Below are 22,631 nucleotides of genomic sequence, written 5' to 3' on the forward strand. Positions count from 1 at the left end.
GCGTGATAAAGAAAATCCAGTTACAGTGATCTCAGAAAATTTCATGTAGTTATAGGAGTGCTATTTATCAGTATTCATCTAACATTTATCAGAAGACATTTGTGCAACCTCCTGAAAGTACCTGGCTATGTGTAATATGCCACATATAAATAATGTCATTGCAAATGTTGAGTCATACAGGAAGATAAATAAATTAGTTTCCTGGGCTCATTAGAGCTGAAAGCTGGGGTTTTATAGCAGGATGAAGAGAATTGCACAATGCAGTTCCATATGGCTTATGAAATGTGTATGAAAACCATTTTCTTCTACCAATCCTAATTATGATGTATAAATAGATACATTATTTTCCTTCCAGCGCTTACTTAGCTGGAATCTTTTTTTTTTAAAGACTGGTGCAATCACTTGTATGATACACTTCTGTAGGCCCCTAACAGATCTCTAAATCAAAATACAGTTATTTATAGCAATAAAATAACCTTTCACTAATTGGGAAAGAAAATGCTGCACATTTCCACAGTATGACTGTTGTCATGAGTGCTTGGCGCTGTCAGAAGTAGGTATATGTGTATGTATATACGAGTTCTGTGCAAGCATGACTCTCTGCTTATGGAAGGAGAGGGCAGTTGTGCTACCCGTGGCCAGGCAGCAGGCTGTGTTTCACTCAGGGTAAAATTCTGCCACATAACCTGTTGGTAGAGGACTCCTTCTCCTCGTATGCACCACTGGCCACCTAGTGAGTAGCCCAGGGCACTCAGTATCCATCTCACAGGGTCAGCAGCAATGCCACAGGGTTAACAGCAACTGTCAGGAGGGTAGGAGGGGGCCAGATGGGGACAAATTCTGGTGGGATGAGTCTCCTAAAGGCTTGTACGAACAGCAGGAGGCAACAGAGGTGGAGGAGGGGGGATGCCAGAGCAGTAAGGATGAGATATATGTATGCCAAATACTTATGTTTTTATTATTCAACATTCAGACTGTGGTAGTGCTTAAGAGGCTGGTGTTCTGGACCTTGTTATACCAGATACCATAAGCACGGTGCACATGGCAGTCCTTGCTCCACAGAGCAAGCAAAGCTGGGCTATGAGACCCATACGCAGTGCAAACAGAGGGTGCCTCTGCTTTTCCAGCTTGTCTGTAGTCCAGCAAGACCCTCCCTGGAACCAGTGGATGGCATTGACCAGAGCAGGCTGGGAATAGTGGAAGAGTTGGCCCTTGGAAGGAGTACATAGGACTACATGTGGCAACACAGTAAACAACAGTCAGAGACAGAATAAATGAGTCACTTTTCTAACATATTTGAATACTGTTTAAAAATAAACATTGTAAATGAATATCTCTAACTGAGAAAAAATAAAATTAGATGCAAAAATACACCAGTGGTATACTGCATATGCATATAAATACGTTATATGGTTTGCACAGTCATTATGTGTCTTCTGGATCGACTTGCTACAGACGGATAGAAAAGTTGAAATAGAGAAAAACAGAAGGGAAAGGTCTTCAACTAAACACGTTGTTTTGGCAAGTGATTTTCTTCCCAAAAAACTGGGCTGTACCAACAAAACAGTTTCACAACAGACCCATTTGTGTTTTCACATCATATCTACCTCACAGCAAGAGGGCAAAGAGCGAGCAAGGAAATGGTGACGCATACAGGGTGCTCAATATGTTTTAACGGCATTTGGGACTAGTTCTACCACCCATTCAAAGCCTGTGATGTCAACGGAGTCTGGGAAAGTCCTTTCCTCGATAAGGAGGGCCTAAGTAATATCCAAAGTGCTTTACTAGGTGCTGGGGCTTAGCCCACGCAATCCATTGCAATAGGCAGCTTGCTCCTAACCCTCTGTTAGCAGGGTGCTGCTCCAGCGTGGATGCACTGGGTAGGGTCCCTGGAGAGGGCTGGGGGCTGCTGGGGGCATTGGGACCTCCCACCTCATGGAGGTGAAGGAAGCACATGCTGCCCTGGCCGGGCTGCTGCTGCGGGCTGGCTTGGAAACCCCGATGTCCTTGGGCAATGCTGCTGCGTGGGGCAGGGTGTGCGGCTGGGGCCGCTCTGCGCCCCAGGTGTGGGGTGCTGCAGCAGGAGCCCTGCCACGGCTGCGCAACAGTCCTCCTGACCTGACACCTCGTGCCTCTTCCACCAGCCGAACGCAGCTGCCCCGGCTCAGCTTAGAGGAAGGCAGAAGGGGTGAAAGCATGCTTGCACGGGACTTTTCCAACACCTCTAAATTTTGGCTTCAGTTTTTGTTTCCATTTCCTTAGAAGATAAAAAGCTCTATAGGAGCTGTCTGCTCAGTCTGGGCTTGTTGGGGAATCGGCGACATGGCCTTCGCAGCACCCTGTGAGGTAGACAGAGGTCAGAGCACCAGGGCAGTATTCAGGCAGAGAATGCAGTGGCACCAAGGAGGCCTTGGGGTAGTCCATGACTGGTGCAAGGAGCAGCCCTGGTCCTTGTGGGCACTGCTCCTCCTGTGGTGCACCCTCCTCCCAGCCCTGCACAGAGGACGGTGATTCCCATAGAGATGCTGATCACCAGACTGGGACAAAGTACTTTCTGTAGGAAAAGGCCGTAGTGTGCACTGTACATCACTCCAGGGGACGGTCTCCATCCTTGGCTTAGCCAACAGTTCAGCACAAGGGAGTGCCAAGGGGTGCCTTGGCCTAGGACACATTTATGTTGGAAAAGAGCAGGGCCCCGGGCAGCGTGGACACCGTGGTGTCTGCCAAGTAGCCCAGGATGCTTTTGAGTTCGCTGCGTGACAAATTGGCTTTGATGTGCAGGAACGCTTCCAGGTGCCTTTTGCTGTGGAAGAGAAACGGACAGGTGTTATCTCCTGCAGACCTCCGCGTGCTGGGTGTCTTGCACTAGGATGCGATCCCCACCCTGCAGCAGGCACTGGTCCCCGGCAGATGCCATCTCTGCATCTGGCAGTCCTACATGGGACCCAGCACCATTCCGTGAGGTTTGGGGTAGGGTAGGTAATCTCCAAGGCAAAGGAGAAAATCAAGCCAGAATTTGCAATATATAAACAGGCTTTTTAAAATAGTTTTCGTTGTCAGATAGCACTGGGATTGCCACAGCCTGGCAGGCAGCCCCCAGCCATAGACTTGGGCTATATGAACCTCACCTACACTCATATCTGACTGTTTCCTGGCTCAATTCAAATTCCACGTGAGTATTAGGCAATCTGTTTCAGCATCTCTTACCGGATATCTGGGTATGTCGTGGCAAGTGTTGCAACTTCAATTTTAATGGCACCTAAATCCTGAAGTCGAATTATTTCAGCCAGTTTGGGGAGCGCTGAATTCAGCCACGTGGCTTGAGACCCCTGCCAGAAAAGAAAGTGGTCAGCAGGGCACCGTGGGGTTGCAAACCTCCACTCAGCCCAGGAGCTGTGTTTCACGGCGGGTGCAGATGAGTCAGCTCCTGAGGCTGTTTCCCGGCAAGGGGGAAGAACACGGCAGCGATTTCAGGTGCCTCATTGTTTTCCGTGATGTTTCTAGCTGCCTCAGCCAGCCTTGGAGAAACTGGATTAGCTTTGTGCTGGTTTTTAATCCTCTTACACAAGTGATGTAGTGTTTGCCATAAGACCGAGGTTTCCACATCTACCTTGACAGACTCTCTCTTCTCTCTCATCATGTTTTCCCTTCCTTGGGTTTCTACGTTGCCCAGCATGTGTGCGAGGTCTGATGGGCCAGGTAACACACTGCCACGTGCTGCTCTCCCCCAGCCCTGCACACAGCCCTGCCTTCAGCATCTCCAGGAGTTTCCCACTCAGGACCTGTTTTCTGGCCACTGGATATCCCAAGGTGCCAGCTACCTGGCCTCCTGCCCACACCGTGAGAAGCTCATGCTTGTTTCTTCTCCAGCCAAATGAGCATGGGGTGGCAGAGGATGGGGTTTGGCTTGGCTTTCAGCCTTTTTGCAGGCAAGTTTAGAGGCATGGAAGGTGGGAGGTGATCTCAGAGCACAGAGCGGGGTGTTTCAGCTATGCCTCTCATGGAGGAAACCCTTATGTACCAGATAACCTACGCTGCCTGTTCCAGCCCCTGCCTGACCTAAAAGCAGCAAAGTGAGGGGTATCAAGGGTGCAGGGGAAGAGTTAAAACCCAGGACTCCATGCAAGTTGTACTGAAAGCAGAGATTAGCTAAATCTTCTGACAAACCACTACCTACAGAACCAGGAGGATGAAATCATGGCTTTCCATCTGGGAAGGGGCAGACTGGTGGCAGGGGAGCCTTCCTGCCCACAGGCACTTGGAGACCTCTTTCTACCTAAGGTCCTGCCTTCCTGGAAATTAAGCTGAGTTGGAAAGGCTAGCAAGAAGCCCCAGAAAATTGATTTCCCTGTTTTTCAGTGTGCCCATGCCCCATGCTGTTGTGTTCATGGCGAGCACTCACGTACTTTGCTGGTGCAGAAGGCTTCCAGGTCGGCAGCGTTCTTGGAGATGTGTTGGGCCAGGTTTTGCTGTTGTGCTGGAGATTTCAGGCTGACTTTCCTCTTCAGCAGCCTCACGATGTACTCCTTAACCAAACGGGCATGGATTTTCTCAACGATAGCCTGTTGGGAAGGAGAGGGAGGATCATCCATCTGTCTTTTGCTTGGGGACAAAACAAACCGTGTGTGGATGTAGGACAAAAATGCCTTGGGTGCTGTAAGACATGCCCCACCAAATGCCTGCTGCTGATCACACGTCAGGAGCGGCACTGGCTGCCAACCTCCCCATGACTGGTTATGCGACAACCTAGATGCCAAGAATTTCTTTGTACTCAAACTAATGAAGTGTGGGAATTTCCAAATGTTGTTTCCTTCTGGGAAGAGTTTAAAGCGTAGAAAAGATCTCCATGTGTTAGAGAAGTAACACTACTTTAGAAAAACAGGAATTAATGCTGCTCCTCCTGTTCCTCTAATATACAAAACATCATAATTTTGTTTCAGCTATTAAAAAGACAAAGGCAGGACATCAAATTTACTTTTTTTTTTTCATGTGGTGAGGTATCATATATACTGCAGCACCACTGAAGATGTGGCTGTGGCTCAGTTATCTAGGATTTGTCCCAGTTACACCCATCTCCTCCAGTCCTTAGGGCAGTCAAAGGAGCTATGACACAGAACCATGCAATTGCATTTGTGTTTCAAGGTTGCTAAACCAAACCCATACGTTAATAAAGCCATATTTTGGGTGGTCCCTAAAGCACTTTCTCTACAGCAAGGGTAGTTTTATCTGCAAACACTGCAGTAGAGCTACAGGAGTCTGCTGCTGTTGGAGACGAGTAAGATTTATATGACTAATCTAGATAAACCTACATGCTGATGGAAATCCTGCCCAGGAGGGTTCTCCAATAACAGGCCAGCTCACCAGCTTAATGTGGGTCAAGGCAACTCGAGCTGCGGAGGGTCATTGCTGAAAGTGCAGCCTCAGCATCCCAGACTCTCTAATATTTCTCTTGAACTTACGTGGTAGAAAGGGTCCTTTAGGGTCTGGAAGTCTGAAATATGTTTGCTGGTGGTTTTAATGATCTCGTTCATAATTTCATTGCTGGAGTCCCACTTATTTTCTGTAAACTTCTTATAAATTGGCTGAAAAAATGAAAATCTGCTTAGTTCCCTCAAAACAAACTCTATGCACATGTATATTTAGCATTTCTATACATGCAGTATCCTACACAGCAACAGCATGGCATGCAGTCCTGCACAGTGGTGTGCAGGCATGTGTGACAATGACTTACAGGGAAGGGGAAGAGGGGGCTGTACTGGGGTTGTGTCCCCTGCTTGGTTCCTCATGATGAAGAAGACTGAGGGCTTGAAAGGCTCATATCAGAGATGGGTTTTTTTATTTCCACATTTTTAATGTTTTGTCCACACTGTTTTGTTTGATTAAAGAATTATTATGAAACATTTTCAATGACAATTTTTCTTGGCTATAATAAATCAATGTGAAAATAAAAAAAGCACCCCTGCTCTGTTATGTCTTCCAAAAGGCCCTACAGAGAAATCAGGAAAGATTGTGGCTGAACATTCCTGAATCCTATGCCTTCTCCTTCACCACACCTGCTTAAAAAGCTTGTATTATATATTGGAAAAAAAAAGGGGGGAAAAAAATAAGAAAGAAACCAAAAGTGCCTTTCAGGCCACTTTTGTGAAGCAGCCAAGAGATGCACAATTGCAGTTTGTGTCATTTGTGATTGCTTCCTACAGCTTGGAGCGTAAACCCTTGCAGGCTGAGACTCTCCCTCCGGCAGCAGTTAGCTTGGGTGTGATCAGCATGTTTTGTGTTTATCTGCACAGCTGTGCCTATGTAGCTGCGCTCGTTTTGCACTCAGGCTTGAGGACCAGCTCAAGGAGAGGTGAGTCTTGAGTTTTCTGGCAGCAATGTGAGTTAGGACTGATGCCGAGAGGTGACCTGGCCCAGAGCCCTTCTGATTTTTGCTGTGTTTGAATAAGAGATTTGGGCAACTAACTGCAGAAGAACATGCCCAGCAGCAGCACAGGCTGAGCCATGGGGCAGGAGGGTGTGGAGCACGGATATGGTACCTTCAGCTGGGCAAACAGCTGTTGAAGCAGCACGTCAAAGCCGCTGTTTTCAATGTCACTGAGAGTGCTGAGGATACTGGCTTTATTGTCGTCCTTTTCTGCCATGTTTTTCTCTGCGTAGTCTCTGCAAGGAAATAATCAGCGAGGTCAGAACAATCTGTACTCAAAAGAGAGAGAGAGAGAGAGAGAGAAAGTCAGAGGCCTGCAAACCTTCTGCAGGCAGATGGACCCTCCTCTGCTCGCTCTGGAGCACCTCCCCTCTATGACACCATTATCCATTGCCTGCAGAGGAAGGAGCAAAGCCTTTCCTTTTGGACCCTTACCTAAAATTCCAGCAGTTGTTAATATTTGCAATCAGTATAGGCCTGTAGTATCTGTGCTTCCTGCTTTTCTCCTTAAAGTCTTCAAAAGCATCCTTGTAGCTGGAGGGGAGATGGGAAGAGGAGAGGCAGATGAGCGTGTGCCCCAGGCGGCTCTGCCAGCCCTGCTGCCCCACGCTGCCTTACCGCACCTTCTCAGGAAGGCAGGCAGCTCCTTCGACAGGCGATGCGACAGCTCCTCGCCTACTGCCACACTGATGTCCTTGGCTCGCTTCTGGCTGCTGTAGACACTCTAACAAACAAAACCAATTTTAAATGCACCTGCTCCAAAAAGACCAGGTTCACGGATTAAAAAGGCTAGAGATCTGTAATGCCGGTAAGTGCACCTGGCTCTCCTGCATCCCCTGCTGCGACACAGCCAGGGACTGTGCAGAGCAGCTGCACTTATTTGGTGCGTTCCAGCCAACTTCAAACTCCATTTTCAAATGGGGAGAGAGGTGAAGAAGAAAGCAGCATTAGAGAAGGTTATAAAATAGCTGAGGAAGTAGGGAAAGTGACACTTGGCTTTTTTGCTTAACCTCAATGTGTGAAAGGTTTATTTTTCAAAAATAAACTCTCCTAATCCTCTGCAGTCAGAGGAGGGAGAGTGTTGAGTGTGGGGAAAGGGCACAAGCACCCACAGCTGCTTGTGACAGCTTCCCCGGGAGCAAACAGGACAACAGCACTGCGCTGCTTCCTTGCTTGGCTAAACCTTGTCTCCCATCTCTCTGCTGTTATGTTATCCAGCGCCTAATGGCGTGGCATCAGCTGGGGGTGCAGAAGAGACTGCACAGAGAGAAATGAAGGCAGCTTTCCTGCTCGCTTTGCTAACAGAGGAGTTTGTCTCCAGCACAGCCAGACCATGGGTTTGGGCTCCCCTGTACCACCCACCTCTACCACCACCCCACACAAGTGACTTGGCCTTTTGCTCTCCTGCATTGACTGTAATTGGTCTCAAATCTTAAATACATGCAGGATGTAAGTGCTTATTTTTAATATATATGTGTATTACCTGGATAACAAATATTGCTAGTAGTTCACTCTGAAAGTGCCCATTCAGTTTCTCTGGTTCTTGGTCTTCTTTCCATCTTTGGATTTCTTTATCTAAACATTTGCTCAGCGAATTTTTGACAGCAGCCTTTAGGGAAGGAAGAACAACAGCATTTACCACAAAGTGGATGTAGCAGCTCACGCTTTATGCAGGTTTTGCTCGCCCACCCGCCATTTGCCTGGCTCAGCGGACTTCTTCCTCAGCCCTGGCTGAGAAATAAAGGCTTTTTGTTGTGAGACGCCTTACCCACCAGCTCACAGCAGCAAGGACAACCCCCTTATGATACCCACCCATTGAGTATTTCAGGTTAGAAACAAAGACCAAGATCTACATCCCTGTCCACCACCCTGCCGCACCAGTGGTGACCTGGAGGGCAGGGGAGGGGGCGGTGGGTAGGAAGGTTGCCAGCAGCTACACATGCCAGAGCCCAAATTCCCCCAGCCACGCATTGCCTGTGTGTCATGCTCCGTGCTACCCTCTGGCCTTGGTTTTGCAATCCTTTTTCATGAGCCCTTCTGACGTCTTACGAGTGCTGGAGAGTGAAACAAAACGTTCTCAGGTTTTCTCTGCTCTGATCTCTCGTGCGTGCACATTGTGCAGCAAGGCTTTGGAAATGGTCTGTGCGGTGGCTGGCATATAGTTCTGATCTCTAAGCGCCTTGTTCATGTGCTTTGCAGCCCTCGCACCCACTTCTCGCATATGCAAACCATCATGGGCTACAGCTAAACCTGGAACTTGTCTACTCATTTTCTTGGAATTCCAGCCTAAAATGCCAAAAGTGCTAAGCTATGAGAGTACTGTAAAACTTGCTTCTTGTTTCCATTAAGGCAAGAATCATCGAAAAAACAAAACAACCGTTATTTTCTAAAGACCAGGCAATTCTCCATCAGAGCAAGGCTTTTAAAGAGCAGACCTGTATGCTTTGTGCTCACCCAAGGTTTGGCACCACTGCAGAGACCACAAGGAATTCTGAATCCATCAGCTGCGAGAGGAAGCATAAAGCCCCCTGGGGATCTGACAGACAACCAGAAAGTTACCCATAATAATTTGTTGTCAGATTTTTCCCCACCTTGCTACCGGAAGGTTTGCAAGGACAGAACAGTTCTTTTCTGATGGCTCTCAGGGCTAAGCAGAAGTTTGCTCTGCAAGTCCCGTCTAGCAGAAAGCTGACCTGTTCCCCTATAACAAACAAAAGCTTTCTTGTTTTTGCTTCTCTCTGGAAGGGTGTGTGGCTCAAGGGCGAGACGTGTGCGTGCAGGACAAGTCAGAGCTCCACTGAGGGAGCAGAAAGGGAAGAGGAGGGACTGAACAAATTCTCACCTCTTCACTGTCAAGGTATTTCTTTTCAAGTTCTTTGCTCAGACTTGATGGCAAAAGGCTTCCAAGCTTAACTTTTTCCAACTCCTCAGCTAAAACATGATCTTTTCTCATATCTCTGGAATGAAAAAGCCAAACAATCACATTTTCCAAAGGCAGCGTAATTCAAGACAGCTGTTGATGCAAATCGCTAACTTTTTGAGGCTATCAGTGAAAAAACAGATGGAAATGTACATTGTCCTTCGTCCAGGCAGGACTTGGGAGAGCTGAATCTGTGCCAGGGGTGGGAACTGTGAGGGTGGGACCCCAAGCAACCCTGGGGGACAGAGTCATGTTCTGTTGAGCTCCTGAGCACTGGCCGCTGCCTGCTGGTGGGGATGGAGGACCTGCAGCAAGCAGGAGCATCTAGCCTCAGGGCATGACCTCTCTCCATCAATTTAGAGAAGCGATCAGATTAAAAACTGGCATTTTGTGGCTAGCTGGGAATGGAGCAGGCTGTTTCATACCCCGCTGTCGTGTCACCACCACATGCTGGCTGAGCTGGGAGCTCCTGAGCAGCCTTGAGGGAAGGGACCTGCCAGCTGTGGGGGTGTCAGGCCAGCACTTGTGAGGGAGCTGATTTGGAAGCCATCTCTCCTTCTGGAACTGCAGAGAATAATCCTGAGCATCACCTGACTCCAGTGTTTGCACATCACCCAGCTCTGTATGGGTACACCGCCATGCTTCCCGCACATAGGCTGTTTCTGATATGACACTGGGAGCTGGAGCCAGGTGATACAACCCTCCTCCTTGCTGCTCCCTTTGCTGCTGGCTGTGGAGAGAGGTGGTCTCTCAGCAGACACTGGGATGTGGCCTCTGGGAACCCCCCACAAAGCAGCTGCTGCCCTGACCAGCACCGTCCCGGTGCCAAGCTGCGTGGCTCTGGCTGAGTCCTGCTCCTTGCAGCTACTGATTTCCAAACACACACTGGTTCAGGCCTGAATATCCTGACCTAGAGCACAACGCCAGCTCTGGAAAACTTCCAGGATCAACGTTGACTCATTATACTCTGTCAGTGAAACGTAAGAAGAAAAAAGTGGAGGTGAAGGTTGAATGGCTTTATAACAGCAGAGGAAACATTGCTAGTGTATTTACTGGGTTTCATCTAAGAAATGAGAGCCCTCGGTTCTCCACCCACTACTATAAGCCACAACAAAGAATGTTTTCAGTTCTGCAACATACAGAGCTTGTGAGGATGAAGAGTGACCCTTAACTGATGATGTCCTCTCACAGGGGTACACCCTTTGGTCTCCTAACCGGGAGGAGAGCATAGACTGTGGGTAACACCTAAGCAACACCCTCCATGCCCAGGATAATTGCATCTCAAGTTGTTCTATTTATTGGCTGCCTTCTGGTCCAGAGGGCTGAAACTTCCAAATTTTCCAAGAATGACTTCAGGTTTGCAGCTGGAATAGAGATCAGGGCGATGAACCTGCCCAATTTACTACACAAGCGAAGCCCTAAACATCTGCGTGTGTGTATGTTGCTCAGAAACCTGAATGGTGGGGTCAGCCCCTGGTTTACAGACTGGCAGCCCTGAGCGTGTCCCTTCCAACTGTCCTGACCAGCTAATGTACAGCAGCCAGATGCCAGTGACACCAAAATCTAGCGAGGTGCCAGACTGCACCCCAGTGACACCAAAATCTAGCAAGGTGCCAGACTGCACCACAGTGACACTGATTCATAAATCAAGCAAATGCCTGGTTTTGCAGCCAGCAAACCTGTGCTGATCACCAGGGATAAAAATGTGTAAAAGCCTCACTTACTTCGGATAAATGTTGTGCACCCATGAGAGGAGAAGGTAAATATCCTTGTCTTCCAGATGAGACTCAGCATTTTCCTTCGCCTGGGAGGCAAAATAATTGTGGTAGAGTTCTGCATATATGCTGAACACATTAAACTCGGGAGGATAAAGCTGTTTAATATACTTTACAACTACTGTCAAATCTTCTTTCATGGTCTTTCCCATGTGCAGGAGGTTCTGGCCAACTGTAGAGAGGTTCTCAGTTCTAGGAGTACGGCTTGTGTCTTTCATTCGAGCCTCTACTGACTCCTTTACTGTAGCCATCCAAAGCTCTTTCCATTTTCTAGGTCTAAATTGCATGTTTTCGTCAGGTGGATTCTCTGACATGTAGTTCTGATCTTCTTTCTCCTGCTCTTTCAGCGCCTCTACTGCCTGCTGCAGCAGTTCTGGGTTAGTTTTCGCTAGCAGCACGGAGTCTTTCAAGATGCTGAAGACTTTGTGCTTCAGAATTTCATAGACTGATTCAATGTCTTGCTGGCTGGTGTTCAGTCCTTCCTCACTTTTGCTAGACCGGCTCTTCTCCAGGACAATGAGATGCTGAGCAGCATCACAAAGCTTTTGCTCTTCAAGGAGATCCAAGACTTGTCTGACTGGTAAAAAAGAACAATCTTTCTTTACCTAACAGCAAAGATTTAAATTTCTGTTTCATAAAAAATTATGGTTCTGGAATATTTTTTTTTTTAAAAAAAATTACATTTCTATAATGCAAGATCTTAAGCTCCTTCACCATATAGAAAACTTTTCTGTTTATTTAAAGATCAGATTATTTCTAGCTTGCCTCTAATGGGGACAATGGACATTGGAATACACATCACCACTGTTGCATATGGGCAGCTATTCATGAGCTACCCATAATTTTTTGGAAAATCTAGATTTTTGGAGTTTTATTTATGTATTTATTGAGTATCCCTCTTCCCATTAATACGATCTCAAGTCAGAAGCACGGCTTCAGGAAAAATGTAGATGAAAAGATGTAGCTAAATAAGAGGTGCTAAAGGAAATACCACATGTGTTTTCCAGAAACAGGTCAGCACATTCTGACCTGCGAAATTTTTTTGGAGGACACAATTAGCAGGCAAGATAAATACAATTGAACTGTCTTTTCCTACAGTCAGTTACTTGATATGGTGCAACCTGGGAAATTATTAGTTAAACTGGAGAAGTTACATCCCGAAATAAGTTTTGTTAGGTATGTAAGGTTTGTATGGAAAACCCTAGGGAAATGGGTGGAGAAAGCTCATTATTCATGAAACTCATCTTACTTTATATTCTTAGAGATTGCGGCACAAAAGCTGGGAGTGCCCTATTGCATCTGCTGATTACACAAAGTTCAGAGACATTATCGAAACTGAGGGCTTGGTCTATTATACAGGAACAACAGGATAATGTGAATAGTAAATGGGCTGAAATTTAATAGCACAAAGTATAAGATACAAATTCAATAGAACAAAAGTTACTTAGCAACAAATAGGATTTTCTGCTGCAAGCTGGATGTGAATCAGCTTGAGATGGAGGAGGAAGAGAGATGCCTGGAGAATTAGTAAGTCATTACTGTGAGATGATGGTGGAAATATCAGATACGACCCCAGGATGTATCCAGTGAGGAATGGTCCAGCTGAGATAGGAAAACAGTAACATACTGTACCAGGCATTGGTGGTATCTCACCTGGATTATTTTCTGCAATTCTGGTTGCTTTATTTCAAAAAAAGACATTGGGAACAGGGCAATGCAGCAGTAAAAACAGAGGCACGAAGGGCCTGTTTTCAATAGACTCGGTTCATTTAGCTGAACAAATTCAAGGCCAAGAAGGAAACACCACTTAGGGAAACCATTTGACACATGGAGAAAGAGATGCCAAGTAGCTGGGGGAAAGACTTAACTGGAAATAGGACAATTTTACTAAAACAGCGAGCCTTTGTAGGAGCCCCCCAGTAAAGGAGGTAGGACTAAAAAATGAACTTATTTATGTGTCCTCTGAGGTGGCAGGTGAGCCTTGGAAGTGCCAAGGGGCACTTTCCTCTCCAGTTCTGGGTTTCTCTGAGCAGGTATTTTCCTACCTCTCTAAGCACCCTGCAGGGATGGTGCCCATGAAGGAGCTGTATGTTCATATATCAGCCCCGGGAGAGACTAATGTGTGCTGCTCACTGCTGTCCCTGGGGGAAGAGGAGATTTCACAGGGTGGTGGTTTCATGGAGGAGCAGAGCAGAGAGGTATGCATTGGTTTCTCATCCACCCACAGATCTCTAAGTCCCAATAAGAAGTAGAAAAGGAGTTTTGCTTTGGACAGAAAACCTGCAAACTGGCAGTTCCTCAAGGAGTATGCCCTTGGTACCAAAGGACTAGGACTTGAGTCATGTCTCCCTCAGCCCATGTTTCCCACAGCCCCTTGGCCAAGTCACTCCAATCTGTCAGTGCCCTTGTTTCTCAGGGGGACAATTCACCTCTTGCAGCCCCTCTAGAGGTAGCTACGGCCTATGAGGTGGTGCAAGGAGGATGGAGGAGCACTTACCACTGGGTGGCTTGGTCTTTTTCATTTTCTTAAGTGCACTTGTAAGGATTCCCTTTATTCCTTTCTTGCCTTTTTCAGGGCTGTCTCCAGCAGAGGTGCAGCTCCCATTGCTCGTGATGGAAGATGCTCGTGAGGGTCTGCAGGCTGCCTCTGGCCTTTCACTCATCTTCTCCTGGTCCCTGGACCAGATCTCGTCTCCAGAAGGTTCAGGACGGGCAGGGATTTGCTCAGCTACTGATGTTGCAGGGTTTTCAAGCTGCCTGTTGGCACCAACGCAACCCTCTGATCCATTGCGTATTCCAATAGGACCACTTTGGAAAAAAGGTAACATTTTCATCATTTTCCTTCTAGCCTGTAAATTTCAGAAAGAACTGGTCAGATTATAACAGTTTGCATAAAAATTATCATGGCACAATATGTCAAGGTGTATTTCCAGTAAAAAAGAAAAATTCTGGAGGGAATTGTTCCTGTGTGGGCAGTGTGGGGAGCACTACACGTCTGGTATGAGCACAGCTCTGCAGGAGAGCTCCTGAGCAGCATCACCCCAGGCAACTGAAGGATGGAAACAGCTCTCTGATCTAATAAATAACTTAAAGAAAATTGATGACTGATTTTAGGGGTGATTTGGATGGCCTGATTTCAGACCTCAACCTTATCTAGATACAGGAGAGCAGGGCTCTCCCACAGGGATGCTGTGGGAGTATCAATGTGTGCATGGAGGCTGCACATGAATGATGTGGGTGGGACAAGCATCCTGTGCCTATTCAAAGCAACCACAAAACTCCCATATTTTTATATGGCATTGGGATCAATTCCCACCTTCTTCAGGGTGTGGTTTTGCTCATCTCTGCTTATCTGGCTGCAGGTGTTTGTGGAAGCACCCACATAGCTTATCGCACACTGAATTTGCAAGTACAGCATAGAAATGAGATGAGCCTACCAAGCTAGGTATGTGCCAGTCTTCGCTGAGCAAAAGTGCTTCTGGTTTAACTGTGTCCCTGTCCTGGTTTCAGCTGGGATGGAGTTACCTTTCTTCTTAGTAGCTAGTACAGCGCCGTGTTTTGGCTCTGATGTGAGAACAATGTTGATAACGCACTGACTGTTTTAGTTGTTGTTGGGTCATGTTTGTACTAAGTCAAGGATTTTTTGGTTTCTCAGGCCCTGCCAGTAAGAAGGATGCAGGGGCACAAGAAACTGTGGGGGACACAGCCAGGACAGCTGACCTGAAGAGGTATTCCATACCATGGGGCGTCATGCTTGGTATATAAACTTGCAGGTTAAATCAGGGAGATTGTTGCTCGGGGACTGGCTGGACATCGGTCAGCGGGTGGTGAGCAGTTGTACTGTGCATCACTTGTTTTCCTTTCTCCCTTTTCCTTTGGATTTTATCATTTCCCCCTACCTTTCCATTGTTATTATTGTTGTTCTTACCTTTTTATTCTGTTTAAATTATTAAATTGTTCTTATCTCAACCCTTGAGTTTTACATTCCTTTCTGATTCTCCTGCCCACTGCTCCAGGTCGGGGGGACTGAGCAAACAGCTGCGTGGTGCTTGGTTGCTGGTTGATGTTAAACCATGACAGTCCCCATTTAAGTCAGTAATAAAATTCTTAGCTTTACTGAGGAGAGCTCCCAGAGAAGGTGTCTGAGAGTTCAGAAACATCAGGGATGTGAAAAACATGGCTGAAAGAAAGGGAGTGTGGGAAGTACAGCAGTACCTCCTGATAGGAGCACCACAAGGCTTATCACTTCAGCCCAACAATCCCAGCCAGAAGCATGGCTTCAGTGCTCTTCATGCTGCCCGCATCCCTGCAGCGGCAGACCAAAGCTCAGGGATGCATCCAGACCCTTCAAACACACTCACAGTCTATGTAATCTCATTTTCAAGATGGTCCCAGGGGTGGCTATGGCATCCCATGATAGGACAACTTCAGCGCAGCTTGTTGCAACTGCAGAGTGACTTGTTGGGTTTTTTCAAATACCTGGGAGCAATTATTGTCCCATCTGTTTATGTCGAAACGTGGGGCGGTAGCACAGGACGTGGCTCCTGGAGGAAGAAAGGCTAGTGAAATGGGGTGGGTAGGGGGAAGGTTCCAACAGCAGGAACTAACTAACCAGGCTGGACTTTTCTCAGAGCTGCTGAATGAAACTGGTTCCAATGACCAGGGCTGCTGCACGGCTGGAGCAGTGCTGGCCTGGCGCAGGGGGAAAGGGGACAAGGCACCGGGATCAGCCTGGTTCAGCCTTGTTTAAACAGACGTTATGCCATCAGAGTCCTGCTCTACCACCAGCACTCCTGCACTACAAATAATTAACGATATAAATTTGTTATCGTAACAACATCTTTTTAGAATTTATATTTAGAATAGTTTATGTACATGTATAAACTAATAGATCACTATAGATTTATTTGCATAATTACATTCATTTATATAATGATTGTAATTATATAACGATTGTAAATAAAGCGACTCATGGTTTCCAATCCTTGCTCTAACAACACATTTTTTTTAAGTGACTTTTTGGGAGACCAGTACACTTGTGTATGAAGAACTCTCTGGCAAGTTTTGGCTTACTTGTACTGCATAAGGGCAGAGGAATCAGGCTGTAAATAAAGGAAGAATTTGGCTTCAGTTACAGGACACAATGTGGTGATTTTCAAATACCCTTGTTAAGTTTATACCGTTGATATGTATCATGCTGATACAAACTGTGGTAATTATTTCTGGGCAAACTGGTTCGAAGACTGAGGCTTTTGGTTTTAATTATGATTCTTCCTGCTGGCTCCTGGCAGCTTGGAGAGCTTTGAAGCATCAAGTTAGTGGTAGCAGCCGGGTGGTAGAGCGAGCAGTTAGCACCTGGCATGGCTGAAAGCTTCCCTTCTCCGGGCTTTGGCTGCCAGGCCATGTTCAGGTTTGGTAACGCTTTTGCTTTTAAAGCACAATGAAGACGAAAACTTATTCGGGAAGGACAGAAAGGGGGTGTGTGTGTGTGTGTGCACGACCTTGCTGCCTCTATGCTGAACTGGTGATCTGTGACCTGGGGCAAAATGTGAACCTCAGGTGATGCTATGGCCGAGTGGGACAGTGGGGGCTGCCAGAGGTGTGGGGCTGCTGGGGGTCCTGCTCAGCCGAGCCCTCGTGCCCCAGGGCTGCAGGGCTGGTTGTGTGGGCGAGCAAAGGGGGCCTGAACCCCAGAGCTGCCCAGCAGCAGAGTCATGGCTCAAGCCATGCACCTACTTCTTCCTCTAGCACACTCACTGAGGAGGGGGTGGGGGAGGGAGGGGGGAGGGAGGGAGGGAGGAAAACTTCCCACTCTGGCTCCTCTAGTCAGGATGTTCCACTAGAATCCTAAAAACGGTGGAAAAAGAGCTCTTTTTTGTTGCATTTTCATTACAAAACAGTATCATTGTAACAGAGGTGCTCTATAAGTATTTGGGACTTTCCTAATTTTTGTGAGGTTGTTTTCTTAGCCTGCATTTCCTAATACAAGGCTGTGTTTAGATTAATTCTGCCAAATCCCTTCCTTCCTGTTTGTTCAAGCACAGACTCAGACGAGTCCTTTCTCTCTCTCCATTTATTCTAAACAAAGCATTTATTATTCCTTTTTTGTTTTTGCTTTCTAAATAAAGTACTTCTTTTCCTACAGCTAAAGGTGGCTTTCAGATTCTTTTGTTTTTATGAATGATGATCAGAAAGATGGATTTCAACAATTGTTTTGCTTCTTCTTCAATACTAAGATGAATGTAATATATCTTTGAAAACCACTGAAATGACACTACACATAAAAGAGTCCATACAGGGGACAATTAAGCTGATTAAAAAAATTTAGTTTTTCACAGCTGGCAGTTTTTCACAGCTGCCCAGCTGCAGCCTGGGCAAGCCCCTGCAGCCCCTCTGCAGAGCATACAGAGCTGTTGTCTGCAGCGTGTCCCTATGCCCTGACCTGCCTAAAAACATCCCACAACTGAATTAGAAGACAAAATCAAGTCCAGTGTTTTCACCCACCCGGGGCTGCACATCAGCAGCATGAGAACTGTTTGCAATATTGGCATGTCTGGGTGTGCTTTTTCATCTGGAACTAATAAACACCAAAGGAGTTAAGCATCTGAGTAAGGCTGTCAATGCAAGAGTTACCATGCTCACTCACATTTGGCCAGCTTGGATGCTCACCTGGTGTTAATCAGTTTGCCACTGCTGGTTTGCCTATGTATCTGCGGCAGGAAATACCAGTAAACCCCAGCTTCCAGTTCCGCCTTGAAATGTAGCCTCAGTCTCTTATGGCAAGTGGTACCAAAACCTCCCCTTCCATCTCTTTCCTTTATCATTAGATGGCCGAGAACTTAAGAAATATCTATAAGATACTTTCTTATAGAACAGAAAACACTTTCTACAGGAAATGCTCAGTTAAAAGGAGGTGGCACCAGTTACAGCTGGAGGCCACGGGCAGGTGATGCTGTGCCAGCACTGGTCCTTTTGCCCCCACCAGCATCTGCTCCTGCCTGCTGCGACAGGCGGGACATGCAGGAGCTCGGCTCTGGCTCACACGGGCTGCTCCTCTATGCCTGTGTTCTGCTCACAAATGAAAGCTTGTTAGAACTCCAGCGGGCTCGTAATTGTTTTAGCAGTTAACATTTTGGGAAATGCTGAAAAATTTCCCAGGCACAGAGCTCAGATGCAAGTCTTGTAAAAAATTAATGATTTAAGGTCAAGACTCCACACAGATCCCAGCTCACCATTATTACTAATTTACTGTTGATTCACTGTTACCGTCATCATGATTATCATTATGTGGCACTGTAGTTTGTGCCAGGGGAGTCTTTAGCTCCAATTACTTTTGACATAGTATATTCGGCTTAGGGCTTCCAACCAGAAAAGCAGCACGGCTCGCATAGCATCCTCTGCTACCCCATACAGAGGCCCTGCACAATTACAACAGCGGGGCTGTTGCCTGCCAGCGTGGCCGGAGAAGGACCCAGCAAGCTCTCAGCATGGTGCTGATCACAGCCTGTACCTCCAGGCTGGAGCTTCTCTGGAGTGGGCAGCAAGGGTGAGGGAAGCACCTGGAGCAGAGCCATGACACAGGACACAATCCAGATTCTGGGCATGGTGGCTTCCTATCCTCTCCTTTTCCTCCCCAAAGGAAACAGCTTTCACACTGCACGCTTAGGAATCAGCTCATCTGTGAGCGGCGGCTCATCGTGTGCCAGAGAGCACTCAGGGGAAGAGATTTACCGATTACCCCTATTCTGAAAGCTTTTGCTGATCTTTTTCTTGACTTCTTTGTCCTGAGCTGCTGCCAGTATTAACAAGCATTTGTTTGGATCTTTAATCCTCTCCAGCCTGCTGACATCCTATGTCATGAAGATTTATGTCTTGTTTTAGTGGAAATCCCCCACTCTCCCACAGCCTCTCAGAAATCCAAAGTTATTTAGCAAAGTTTGTTCTCTAGTTTGCATCAGCCTTTTCTCCCATCACTCGCTCCCTCTGGAAGTGGGGTCACCTCTGCCCACATGAGTCAAACCATCTTTTGAAGCAGTAAAGCACTGTAGACAGTCTGAGTTTAGTGTACCTCAGGCTATGCGGTGACACCTAAATAAGCTGCTAATAAATCAAAACAGCGAGTCTACAGAGATGCCAGCCCCAATCTTTGCAAGCTGGGAAGCCCACCTAGCAGGTGGGGTTTTTCCTACCAATTTTTTTTAGATGGATTGGTTACTGAATGGAGACACCATGAAGCTGGGGGCTCCCACTTGGCTGTGCCTGGGAAATCACAGTCCATAGATGAGCTGGGCCACCAACAGCCCCACCTTGAAGTTTTACTGTGCTGCTCAAATCCATGCTCCTGTTCATGGACCCCTATGGACGCCCACCAGCCCATGTGGCTCAGCGCTATCCTGATGGTGGCCAAGCTCTGCTCCTAATGGCTTCAAAACCTGAGGGGAAACAAAACCTGACCCCAGTAAAAAAGTCAAGGCAGCAGCAGAGCTTCCCCAGGGGGTTCAACCCACGTGCCTTAGCACTGTCAGGCACCCCCATGGGGCTGGGGACGGTGGGGGACCCAAGGGACCTTGGAGAATGGCAGATCAGGCAGAGGATCCTCGGGCATCTCACCTGGTGTGAGGTGCTTTAAACCAGCATTAAACCATGTTATCACCTGTCTGGGGAATGACGTAAAGAGAGCTACACGGTGCCTCAATCATTTTTAAACAAGAATTTCATTTCCCTAAATTACTGAAGCACAACTGAAAACGGTCCTGTAAACCAGCATCTCCTGTTGTTAGTGAGAATTTTTCAAACAGCAAAAGAGAAAAGAAAATTAGACATATATATTGTTATTGGGGCAAAGCAGAGAAAATGTAGTGTAATATGCTCCTTTTTCTTCTCTCTTCAAATCTGAGCAGTATAATTTTAAACTGCTACCGCTGAAAGAGAAACCAGTTAACTGCGATCTAGGATTTTGCTTTCATATTATTATTCCCAAAGACAAATCCTGCATTCAGGACTGGAGTTCGCAAAGTTCACTGCTAGAGCTAACAGTGACTGAGAAGAAACACATATTCCCTGGGAGCCAGACCTAGAGCTCCTGGAACACTCACCTCTACAGGCACTTTCAGACTCTGGCTTTCTGGGCCTCTTTTTACAGAGAAGGTGACTGAAGCAAACCTGAATCTCGGTTTTCCCAAGTTTTCTCCTGCCATTTGATCAGCTCTATCGGAACTGGCAAGCCTCAAAGTCCCTTGGTAGGGGCAGGTGGTTGAATGCTTTGGAGAATGACCATTTCTTCATTTTCTGCTTTGAACTTGGGTGTGATGGTGAGGAACCATGGCTTCTAGATCAGCCATACGCTCCAGTCACAGAAAGTCTCTTCCTTACTTTGCAGCAGTCTCGAGAAGAAATCCTACCTTGAACACGCTAATGACCCTAACCCTGAGGATGAACCTTCATGGTGGCCCTGAGGAGCTGACGCAGTGGATGTGGGGGAATTTCAACACATCTTCAGCGCTCTGGGAAAAGGGGCAGTGGGACTTCCCTGACTAGAAAAAGACAAAAAAAAAGAAAAAGTCACAAAACAAGTGAGCGTGGCAATACAGAAGTGTGCCAGCTCGGTACAGTGACTCTGGCAGGGTGCAGGGCACAGCAGCTGCCGGGGACCATACAGGATCCAGGCACCAAAATGGTGTTTTTCCAGTGCAGCTGGGCTGAGTGAATCACAACCCCACTAATTTCCTGCGATTTGGGAGAAAAGCACTTCATTCTGAACAAAGAGGAGGGAGTGGTGGGAAGTGCCATGCTGAATCTGGATCCTGGTGCCTGATCTAGGTTTAGGATGCTTTGGTGCCAAAGGTCGACACCCAGATTTTGGGGAAGGGGTTGGCGGGTAAGAGGAGTCACCGCTGGCAGCCTGTGTTCATGCCCTGAAACCTGGGGCAGACACAGAAATCAAACCCAGCTGCCACAGTGCAATTGCCAGACACATATTCTTGTGTCCCGCAGCCCCATGACGCCTGGAACTGCTGCCTTCTCGCAGCAGCCCGATTTATTCTCTACCCTGCTAATTACCAGGTGGGGTTGAAACCTGTCACTTTATCCGGGAATCCATCCTTTAGCACCTTTCACCGATTTCCCCCCCCCTCTCTCAGACCCAACGGCGAGCCTTCGCGCTCGCTCCCCCTGCGACACGCGAGGCGGGAGGCAGGCAGCGGGCCGCAGAGCGCTGCGGGGAAGGGGAGAGCCCCGAGCCCGGCGGCCCGGACGGGCGGCGCGAAGGACTTACTGTGCGGCGGCTCCGGGCGGGCGGCCCCGGGCAGCGGGCAGCGGGCGGCGGGCGGCTCCGGGCGGGCGGGCGGGCTGGCGGCCGGCCCCGGGCAGCCCGGCTATAAGGGGAGGGCGCGGAGGCGGGACCCGGCGCGCAGGGAGCCCGGCGGCGGCTGGGAAACTCCGGGCGCGCCTCCCCTCCGAAAAGGGGTTCGAGCCAAAGGGAAACGAGAAATCCCCGCCGACGGGAAGGGCTGCCCCAGGCTGGGCGCTGCGGAGCGGCTGAGCCCCCCGCGGCGTGTCCGCAGGGTCCCGAGGGTCTGGACGGATGGTGCTGGGTGCTTGGAGCCCCGCCGGTAGGGATGGAGCAGGTGCCCCCCAAAGCTCTGCGGCTCTGCAGTGGGTGCCGCAAAGCCCAGCCTGCTCGCTGGGGTCCTGCCCCGAGCCCACGGTGATGTGCCTTCCCCGGAGCAGGGCTCGCTGCGCTCCCGGGAGGCACTGGTGTCATCAAGCACCTTCAGCACAGTGCACTGAGTGGGCTTCCTTCCTCACCCCAGAACCTCGGAACCTTCATCTTCCACTCGTAGTATGGACATTTGTCTTCCTGCTTTCTGCCCCTGATTTCCTAGGCACCTGCATCCCTGGCTGCAAGGGTGTGGTGGGCCCGTCACACTGCAGAAGCATGTGTCATGGCCAGGGATGGCTGGAGGATAGCCAGAGGATGCCTGGGTGACAGCAGTGGCTGGGTGAGGGGCATTGCAGAGGGTCTGTACAGGCTGCCAGGGCTGTGCTGTCCCTTGCTTAGATAGCCTCAATGTGGAGCATCTTCTGCACCCACCTGGGTGAGATCTGGGCTGAAGCAGCTGCCCTGGAGACAAAAAAGGTCAAAATATTGTGGTCCTGCAGAGCCTAGCTCTTCTCTCCTTTCCTGGGAAGCTGCTGTGGAGCAGGGAGTGGGGCAGGCAGCAGGTCCCAGTGCCTGGGATGATTTCTGGTTTATATCTGATAGCTGTGGTCTAATGCAAAATGCAAAACGCAAAAAAAAAAAAAAAAAAAAGTCCAAAGACTTAAAGCTGAGTGTGAATTGTGAGCTTCCATGGTGCTGCTCATGCCCACGCTCAGCACCTGTGTGGCTGCACAACTTTCAGGGGGCTATGCAGGTCCCATGTGCGGGCATCCCCCAGCAGTAGACATGGTCTGGGGCCAACATTTGTGCTTGAAGGAGGCACCCAGCTGAGTGGGCATGGCACTGGAGAGC

General features: G+C 48.2%; 1 protein-coding gene across 1 annotated transcript; it reads right to left on the reverse strand.

Moving 5' to 3' along the window:
* Positions 1–851: 851 nt before the first annotated feature.
* On the reverse strand, positions 852–21,436 carry LOC119151689 (tumor necrosis factor alpha-induced protein 2-like). The gene is made up of 12 exons (XM_037395876.1): positions 21,393–21,436; positions 13,617–13,968; positions 11,069–11,696; positions 9,267–9,381; positions 7,908–8,033; positions 7,048–7,148; positions 6,860–6,958; positions 6,537–6,660; positions 5,460–5,582; positions 4,407–4,562; positions 3,208–3,329; positions 852–2,803 (listed from the first exon to the last, which is right to left on the reverse strand). The coding sequence occupies exons 2-12, from the start codon at positions 13,954–13,956 to the stop codon at positions 2,662–2,664; spliced, it is 2,076 nt and encodes a 691-aa protein (XP_037251773.1). The 5' UTR covers positions 13,957–13,968; positions 21,393–21,436; the 3' UTR covers positions 852–2,661.
* Between the last annotated feature and the right edge of the window lie 1,195 nt (positions 21,437–22,631).

This window comes from Falco rusticolus, chromosome 7 (assembly GCF_015220075.1).
Source record: "Falco rusticolus isolate bFalRus1 chromosome 7, bFalRus1.pri, whole genome shotgun sequence".
NCBI lineage: Eukaryota > Metazoa > Chordata > Aves > Falconiformes > Falconidae > Falco > Falco rusticolus.

Coding starts and splice junctions, on each gene's coding strand:
- LOC119151689 (XM_037395876.1), bottom strand. CDS start 13,956: ATGATGAAAATGTTACCTTTTTTCCAAAGTGGTCCTATTGGAATACGC. Junction 9,382..11,068: donor GTGCACAACATTTATCCGAA/GTAAGTGAGGCT, acceptor TTTTCATTCCAG/AGATATGAGAAAAGATCATG. Junction 3,330..4,406: donor AAGCCTTCTGCACCAGCAAA/GTACGTGAGTGC, acceptor CTTTTCTGGCAG/GGGTCTCAAGCCACGTGGCT.